Raw genomic sequence first — 9,358 nt, 5'->3', positions numbered from 1 at the left:
CAGATTCATGAATGGTTGTACACTCTCCTGCACAAGCATTCATTTGATCTATCTGACATCTCATGTACTATTGCACGAGTCCTACATACAATCGTCTCTTGATATCAATATCTTTATTTTAATTAATGAATGACCGTACATGTCCTATGCACACTTATTCACTTGTATATATCCTTAATTTCTACGAAAGTGCACAACCATATTTGTCCTTAGCATGACCATATATCACCTTCTAACTTCACGAATTCATGCAATTTTGGTCAAATTTGCCTAACCATTTAATGTCAAGTGGATCCCACTACATTTTTCACATATCAAGATTAAAAAAAACAAACGTCTCAAGCAACATCAAATTAGGTTTGACCTAACATCTCATAAATCAATGTACATGGATTAGCCATAATCCAAGTTTTCATCACAACATAATTATACCATTTAGTTCCGACATCAAATCCACAACATGAATGTTCGAATCATCTAAATTTACGAGACCAAACTGCAGGCTTTATCAAATAGAACCAAGTATTCAACAATAACTATCTATCAACAAATCATCCTATTTTTACATCTTTTACAAAACATGCATCTTGGATCCTCTTGCATTAGATTTCTAACCATAAAAGACCAATTTATCATCAAAACTGTAATATCAGAACTCACAAATCCATACAGAACTTATTAGAACATAGACAATTCAAAAGTACGTAGAAATTCGCCTCCCTCTTACCTTCTCGCCTAGCTAGAAGATTTGTAATAAAATTCTTCATTTGTATCACCAAAAATCTTTTTCTTATGTCAGAATTGACTCTCATACGACTGAAAATCCCTCTCCTCAGAGGATAAAAATGTGTTTTAAAAACTGATAATTATGGGCTAATGAAATATACTACATGCCATGAAACGTGATACCCAAATAGAATCTGTCAAAACCCGATGACACAATCGTGCACTCTCTGATGCAAAATCATTCACTCTTTAAAGCTTTTTACCGTGCCATAATTTCCATATTGTTCACGCGACACACTTATGAATAAGTGTGCCATGTGAACGATATAGAATGTGTACCCACATACCCTGTTGTCTGGCGGACAAGAGATGCTTCTTGCTTGTTGGTGTTTACCCACAATTATTGCAAAAACTTTAGTTACAAATACTTGGTCACGCACACCTTCATTGACGGGCAAATGGTAGACTACCCATTCACAATTGTGATTGACTTTTTGGTTGGATACTCACACAAAATCTGCCCTGATTTGTGTTGAGAGAAGGAGTAGTAAAGATTGAGGAAGATGGAACTAATAGCGGGAGAGGGGTCTCAGAGCATGAAGAAGCAGAGGTTCAGGACCTTCAGGTCACTTAAGTTGGTGAGTGTGGACTTGGATGAATTTCTCAGCCAACAACCCTATGGGGTGGACTATGGCAGGCTTCACAATGGCCTCTCTTACTACGTTCGTCGTAACTCTAAGCCCAGAATGAGAGCTGCTCTTGCTCTTGCTGTCAAAGTCGGGTATGCACTTTTTTCGCCACTTACATTTCTGATTTCTTAATTGTATTTGGTTTTATTCAATTCAGTTGTAACAAAACAATGTTAAGGGATAAACTTATTGGGTTCTTGGCAGCTCAATTCTAGAAGAGGAGGATGAGCGAGGAGTTGCTCACATAGTTGAGCATCTTGCTTTTAATGCCACTAAGAAATACACAAATCATGACATTGTCAAATTTGTAGAAAGTATTGGAGCAGAATTTGGTCCCTGCCAGAATGCAGTAACAACTGCTGATGATACTGTATATGAGTTGTTTGTTCCTGTTGACAAGCCCGAACTATTATCTCAGGCCATTTCAATCTTGGCAGAATTCAGTACAGAGGTACCAAATAACTCCTTGTTTAGTTGTGCTGATATTGTGTGCTTTTAGGATAATTATTTATGCAATCTAATTATTTATGCAATCACAGGTCCGAGTCTCAAAAGATGACTTGGAAAAAGAAAGAGGAGCTGTAATGGAAGAGTACAGGGGGAACCGAAATGCTACTGGAAGGATGCAGGATGCACATTGGGCCCTAATGACTGAAGGATCAAAGGTGCTACCATTGGTTTCAACCTTTTCACTGGTTGTCATTTATTAGTTACTTTATGACATATTAGTTAGGCTCTTCTTGTAGATATCACTTGTATTCTGTAGTGGTATATAACACAATTAAAGGTGTCTTTCCTTCTTAACTTGATCATGCTTTTTTAATCTTGTGGCCAATCATCTCTTGTATGGATTTACATAGTGCAAACTACATTCCAAATGTTGCCTTTTGACATTTACAAACAATTAAAAGACTTTAGCAGCATCTATATTGTGGCTGTGATGACATGGTGTGTGGGAGAACATAATATGTGTATACCAGGAAACAAGGGGGAAGGATGTGATTGGAGTATTTTTGTTTTGCCTTTTGAACATCAGACATCTACTATAGGAATATTACTCTGGTTATAAGTGGGAGAATTGTTTAGTTTGGCTCATGTTTTAAGTGAGTTCGACATTTTTTCAAATAGTGTAAGAAATAAGTTTGATTTGTCTTTTGACTATCATTCATAATTTAAGGACATTTTATGTTTATTTTTTCTGCAGTATGCTGAGCGCTTACCCATTGGATTAGAGAAGGTAATTAGGACAGTTTCTTCTGAGACTCTGAAAAATTTTTACCACAAGTGGTACCATTTACATAACATGGCAGTGATTGCAGTTGGAGACTTTCCTGATACAGAGGTTTGTATTTGTCCTATGTTGATTCCATTTGGGCTACAAGTATGAACGATAATCAAGATTTCTGCTTCTCTCTTTTATCTCTTTTTTCTGCAGAGTGTAGTGGAGTTGATAAAGACTCACTTCGGGCAGAAAAATTCAGCAACTGATCCTCCAGTTATACAGATATTTCCAGTTCCATCTCATCAGGAGCCCCATTTTTCAAATTTTGTTGAGTCTGAAGCTGCTGGGGTTAGTATAATTCAAATCTTATAATTTTTTATGATAACATTTACCAATTAACAACATGTGGAAGTTTTATAGAGTTTCATTGGAAATTTTTCATATTCTAACATTATCATTTTAAATCGTGATCTTACCAGTCTGCAGTGATGATTAGCTATAAGATGGCAGTGAATGAGTTGCAGACAGTAAAAGACTATAAGGAAATGCTCACAGAGTCCATGTTCCTACATGCTTTAAATCAGAGGTTCTTCAAAATATCTTGCAGAAAGGATCCCCCCTTTTTCTCATGTTCAGCGAGTGCTGATGATCCAGTTCGCCCATTAAAGACTTGCATTATATCTGCAGCCTGTAAAGAAAGAGGGACTTTGAAGGCCCTGGAGTCGGTGCTCATTGAGGTGTGCTTTTCTCTTAATCTTATAACTAAGTTGCCTCTCTCTATCTTACGCACATTCTCATGCACACTAACACATGGTTGCAAATGCATTTTTTGTTAGGTTGCAAGGGTGCGATTACATGGGTTTTCAGAACGTGAAGTAGCTGTAGTTCGAGCATCACTGATGTCTGGAATCGAATCCGCCTATCTCGAACGTGATCAAATGCAATCAACAAGCTTGAGAGATGAACTTGTACAGGTATTTTAGCAGATTTCTTTTGACTCTCCAGTTACTTATAAGAAACTTCTCTTTGGGCCTGCAAAATAGTTCTTTATATTCCATTTTGCAGCATTTCCTCCGCAATGGACTTGTTATTGGGATTGAGCACAAGGCTCGACTCCAGAAAACTATCCTACCTCGTAAGTAAATGCCTCTTTTAAACATACTTTGTTTAGTATACTTTAATGAATCAAGGATGACCTAATATCTTATGGCCCCAACAATGGGTCTCATGTCCACAGAAATATCAGCGTCAGAAGTATCAAAATACTCCGAGAACTTACGAACGTCATGCAGTTGTGTCATAAGGACAATTGAACCTCGAACTTCTGCAAAAGTTGATGATTTGAAAAGTATTTTGTCGAAGATTAACAATTTGGAGGATGAAAAGCGCATTTCTTCTTGGGACGATGAACAAATACCGGAAGAAATTGTTGGTACAAAACCCAGTCCAGGGTAAAGTTGGGTCCTTTCCTGCAGTGATACCTGTTCATTTTTTAAGTCATTGCATTGCGGAAATCCTAGGATTATGATTTTCATCGCAGTTCATATTGCTTAACCACCTATTTAGATTCTACTTGTTTTCGCGAGTCTTTGATGCTGCATGATTCAGTATAATGAAATCTAGGCAATATATCATAAAATCTATTGGATCATTGTATTTTATATGTAATGTAGATTGTTCTTCTCATAACCGCAATGGGTTTGACTATCACTTGATGAGTGTGATTGCTAGAGAAGTTAATTTTCAGTGTTTGAATTGTAGTTTATGGATAATTATCTCAGCTAGGGAATAATATGATGTGTCATCCATCTTATATCTGAAAGAACTATTCTTCCTTGTTTCAATTGGTTTTCTTTTGACTTTAAATAATTTTTGGTAACTTTATTCCCTTGAGTGTTCCTTTCTGAGTTCTTAACTGGTCCAGATAATCAGTTTGCGAGCCATCTTGTATGATTTGATTTACATGTTTCTAAGCTAGGTCAAATATTTTGCTTCAGGAATATTGAACAACAGTTTGAATATCAGAATATTGGGGCTACTGAGTTGATTTTATCAAATGGCATGCGAGTTTGCTATAAATGCACTGACTTTCTTAATGACCAGGTAGAGGGTCATGCAAGTTTCCTATCCTTGACTAGTGTCAGTACATGAGTCAAGCAAACTTTTATCAACTCTTTCTTTCAACAGGTTCTTTTTACGGGTTTTTCATATGGAGGTTTATCTGAACTCCCAGAAAGTGAGTACTTTTCGTGCTCAATGGGATCAACTATTGCTGGAGAAATCAGTGTTTTTGGTCATAGACCATCAGTGCTGATGGATATGCTTGCTGGAAAGAGAGTTGAAGTTGATACAGATCTTGGGGCATACATGAGAACCTTTTCTGGTGATTGTTCACCCTCAGACCTGGAAACAGCATTGCAGGTTTGCCTTTCTGGATTTACCACATTTAACTTTTCTTTATCGTAGTATTCTTTTTGAAGTTGACACTCTAAAAGATTGTAACATACCAATATTTATTTTCTGTTGCGATTGTTGAATTGGGTTAAAATAAATGGAATTTGTATAGATGAAATTGAATATTTCATTTAGTGGATATCAATTACAATCAAGAACCTAACATCTCTTGTGCTTTGCCACTCCACATTTGTTGTCCGAAAATCATTTAGAATGTACAAAATTTGTTATAATTAATCGTTGAGTCGATATTTTATTTTTTTAATGTACTACCTAGCTTGAAGCAATCACTGCAGTCTTGTCTCATTGGAAATCTCCTATTCTGGAATAATCTAATCTAATATGCTAAATGCTTGTTCAATGCCTGTGTTATATTTTTTTGAAGATTCCAACTGTATCTGTCAGTTCTTAATTATGATTGTATTGGCAGCTTGTATATCAACTATTCACAACAAATGTAACACCGGGAGAAGAAGAAGTCAAAACAGTGATGCAAATGGCAGAAGAAGCAATTCATGCTCAAGACAGAGATCCATACACTGCATTTGCAAATCGGGTTAAGGAGATCAACTATGGAAATTCATACTTTTTTAGGGTATACATCATTTTCTGTTTTAAACTCACTGATGCTTAATGATGGATCCCTCCTTATGTGGGTTTTTGGTCTGACAATGCAGTCCCTTCGAATTAGCGACCTTCAAAAAGTTGATCCTATAAAAGCTTGTGACTATTTCAACAGTTGTTTTAAGGATCCATCAACTTTCACTGTTGTGATTGTTGGCAACATTGATCCTACAATTGCAATTCCTCTGATATTGCAATATCTGGTAAGATGAAACTTCTGCTAACCTACCTATGCCTAGAATTTTTGAAATTCATGTTAATCTGGGGTGTGATTTTCCATGCAGGGTGGGATCCCAAAGCCTCCTGAAGCTGTTCTCTATTTTAACCGTGATAAACTCAAAGGCTTACCTCTTACCTTTCCAACCTCCATAATTAGGTGAGTGGTCTATACTTTACAAGAGGGTTAGACAATTTTAGGATTATTTTAGTTAATTTACTGCAATATGTTCATTTTTTCTGTTGCAATTCATAAATCTCTAATGCATTGGGTATACTTGCAGGGAAGTGGTCCGCAGCCCCATGGTTGATGCACAATGTTCTGTTCAACTATGCTTTCCTGTTGAGCTGAAGAATGGAACAATGGTTTCTGGCTGTCCTTTGATCTATCAATTAATGAATGATATCATGTAACATCCAGTGGTCTTTCATGGGTGTTGCTTGCTGATGAATTTCTGTTGAAAAAATTAAATTGCAGGTGGAAGAGATTAACTATGTTGGGTTCCTGAGCAAATTTCTTGAAACAAAGATGATGCAGGTGCTTCGTTTCAAACATGGGAAGGTATGAGTGTCGCTTGCATTCTGTTCTTATTAATTTTCTGCTTCTTTGGCCTAGATCTGTTTAATGTTCTTCTTTCTTCAGATCTATTCTGCCAGTGTTTCAGTTTTCCTTGGTGGTAACACACATTCAAGAACGGGTGATGCGTGTGGTGATATTAGCATTAATTTTTCTTGTGATCCAGAAATCTCTCCAAAGCTAGTAAGTGTTTATAGTTGCACATTTTTCGACTTTAATGCTAATGTGATTGTAGCCAATTAGTCTATTTGCTCAGTTTTTGGTTGTACAATATCTATCTACAGATTGATCTTGCCCTGGATGAAATCTTACATCTTCAAGAGGAGGGGCCTTCAGATCAGGATGTTTCAACCATACTTGAACTGGAGCAAAGAGCCCATGAAAATGGGTTGGAGGTCAAAATTTTCCCTTTTTTTTTTGTCTATTATTCTCTTTTGGTTGTCAAATGCAAGTGATAAAGGAAAGAGGACCGCTTGAACCTTACATCTACCATTTCAACCCAATTAGTTTCATTGACTTGAGAAACGAATGTTATTCTGTGCCATTAATTCGTGTTGTTGACTGCTACTGAACTTTCAGGACAACTACGACTGGATGGACAGAATTCTAAGCGGTTACCAGTCAAGAATATACTCTGGAAACGTTGGCACTTCTTTTGAGGTTGATGTCTCTTACTGCCTAAACTCAGAATTAAGTGGACCTCGAACTTGAGCTCACTTAAGAAAAATCGAGTTTAAATTAAGTTTTAAGTTTAATTTGATACTAAAACGGTATCATTTTGATATATATTGATCAAAACGATATTATTTTATTCAATTCATATTAAATTTTTCAAACTTACAAACTTTATGAATCAAATAACCATAAAACTCAAACTAAAAAATATTGAACTCTCAGGTTTAAGCTCGCTTGAGCCTAACTTATTTTGAATTTGTTTGAACCAAGTTCAAACAAACTCGATTCGAATATAACCATATTTCTTACCTTGCGAAGTACCCAAATATGATATATATATATATATATTCTCTAAATGCTTGCCTTCTCTCAACACTAGCGTCTTTTGACACTTGTATAATTAGAACAGAGTTCAGCGTATGAATGACGTTGGCAGCAAAAATTACAGAAATGGACAATCCTAATTTCCATTCACCTTATTGCCTTTATCATTTCTCTTTTAAAGTTATGCATTAGACAAAAAGAAAAGAAAATGGAGAGCTTTAACAAAATTGCTGCAAGCTTTTCAACTATCTCATATTGTTGGACTTCTGTTTTGAAGCTGCGAAAGCAGCAACATACTCAAGCATCGCATTCTATGGATCAATTTCATTGATTTAGTAACATGAAACTAACTAATTTTTTGTTTTCTAAATTTCAGTGATTATCAAGTTTTGATCTTTCTTTCTGTTGCAGATTCAAGATGAAGCACGATTGAAAGTCAGAACATCTCTGACACCATCAACATTGCAGTCAGCATTGCAAAGAATATTACCTTATCCTTGCAAAAAACAGTACACAGTAGTGATTCTGATGCCTCAGACATCTCTATTTAAGTTACCTGGATCATTATTTCAATCTACTCGAACCATTAATTTTACAGATCCAAAGGTTAGTTGTCTGCCTGTTTCACCTTCAGTATTCTACCACATGATGAAGAAGCATATGTACACACACTTTTAAATCCACAATTAAGTATATAGATGATGTGTTATCATATGATAGAGTGATTGTGTGATTATACGTGTACATAGCATTGATCATTTTTTCCCTTCCTTTGCAAAAATAAGGTATGACAGAATCTTATGATATTTCTTTACTCTGCTAAATTAGGTAGTGTTGTTGGTTGTGGCAGATTTTGGCAGGCGTTGCTGCTTTGTCGATTGTAGCTCTTAGTCTGTGGAGATCTTCTCGGAGAAGCTCAAAATGGTAGGAGGCCTTTTTCAAGCAGGGCAAAACATACTTCAGAAAAAAAATAAAGAACCGGTTGCTGTTCCCCAATCCCTAAGAAGAACTTTTTCACATCGTTGTATATTTCGTTTTTGATCTTATGTTCTTTTTTTGAAAGCTGTGTATAATTGATCATAAACATGCGATTTATGGGGAAGTGTACTTATAATTGAAGCAGTGAAGAGACTATAAACACTGCTGATTGTAGGGAATATTTGAACTTGGAATAGGAAGGCCATACTTTTTTTTTTTTGGGAAATAAAATTTTTTTATTTAAATTAGATCATTCTTCCAAACTAAATTGATAATATCAAACAGTTAAAACCTAGGTCTAGTGACCATACCATTGATGTGGTGCCATTGTTTCCTCTTACTTTAATATATTTGGGTGTTCACTTCATTTTTCTTATTCTAGATAAACAAAGATATGAAATCTTTTTCTAATTTAGTTTAGAAAATTGAAAATTTACCGTTTTTCTCATAGGATTTCATTTTTTCTTTTCCTTCTTTGACAATTGAACTCCAACTGAAATCATCTTCAACCCGTCTTCTTTCTCTGTCATTGCTTTTTCTTACTTTGAAGTCGATAAAGTTGTTGTCGAAGAAGATGAAGACGAAGAGCCGTTGACTTCTTGCATAGTTAGAAGAGTTGTAGCAAAATTTTTCACTCTTCTACTTACCTGTTCACCTAATTAGAGGATTTATAGTAGAATTCTTCGGTTGGATTGCCAGAACTCTTCTTCTTATATTCAAAATTGACTCTCGCACGATTAGAATTCTCTTTCATTGAAAAGTGAGAATGTGTTTTAAAAACTGAGAATTACGGGAAAATGAAATATACAACAGACCATGGGATTTGATCCTCGGATAGAATATATCAAAAACCAATGACACTGTCACATTTTT

The 9,358-nt window shown here is 35.7% G+C and overlaps 1 protein-coding gene across 2 annotated transcripts; it reads left to right on the top strand.

Moving 5' to 3' along the window:
• Positions 1-1,084: 1,084 nt before the first annotated feature.
• LOC123194602 (zinc protease PQQL-like) lies at positions 1,085-8,704 on the top strand. Of its 2 annotated transcripts, none has more exons than XM_044607885.1 (21): positions 1,085-1,507; positions 1,620-1,866; positions 1,955-2,080; positions 2,620-2,757; positions 2,851-2,985; positions 3,117-3,374; positions 3,474-3,611; positions 3,703-3,772; positions 3,875-4,088; positions 4,635-4,740; positions 4,825-5,058; positions 5,522-5,686; positions 5,769-5,918; positions 6,000-6,091; positions 6,216-6,297; positions 6,410-6,493; positions 6,575-6,691; positions 6,793-6,903; positions 7,088-7,168; positions 7,919-8,113; positions 8,336-8,704. In XM_044607885.1, the coding sequence occupies exons 1-21, from the start codon at positions 1,290-1,292 to the stop codon at positions 8,396-8,398; spliced, it is 3,024 nt and encodes a 1,007-aa protein (XP_044463820.1). In that variant the 5' UTR covers positions 1,085-1,289; the 3' UTR covers positions 8,399-8,704. The 2 variants fall into 2 exon arrangements, with proteins under 2 accessions (XP_044463820.1, XP_044463819.1); XM_044607884.1 differs by having other exon boundaries at positions 1,087-1,507; positions 8,358-8,704.
• The last annotated feature ends 654 nt before the right edge of the window (positions 8,705-9,358 follow it).

Source organism: Mangifera indica, chromosome 13, assembly GCF_011075055.1.
Source record: "Mangifera indica cultivar Alphonso chromosome 13, CATAS_Mindica_2.1, whole genome shotgun sequence".
Taxonomy (NCBI): domain Eukaryota; kingdom Viridiplantae; phylum Streptophyta; class Magnoliopsida; order Sapindales; family Anacardiaceae; genus Mangifera; species Mangifera indica.
The sequence above is the reverse complement of the archived record's forward strand: the minus strand, read 5'-3'. Positions and strand labels throughout refer to the sequence as shown.

What these genes read in the sequence shown, in the direction of transcription:
- LOC123194602 (XM_044607884.1), top strand. Translation starts at nt 1,290, where the DNA reads ATGGAACTAATAGCGGGAGAGGGGTCTCAGAGCATGAAGAAGCAGAGG. An exon ending in CAGAAATCTCTCCAAAGCTA is followed by an intron (nt 6,692 to 6,792) that starts GTAAGTGTTTAT and finishes ATCTATCTACAG; the next exon opens with ATTGATCTTGCCCTGGATGA. An exon ending in ACGTTGGCACTTCTTTTGAG is followed by an intron (nt 7,169 to 7,918) that starts GTTGATGTCTCT and finishes TTTCTGTTGCAG; the next exon opens with ATTCAAGATGAAGCACGATT.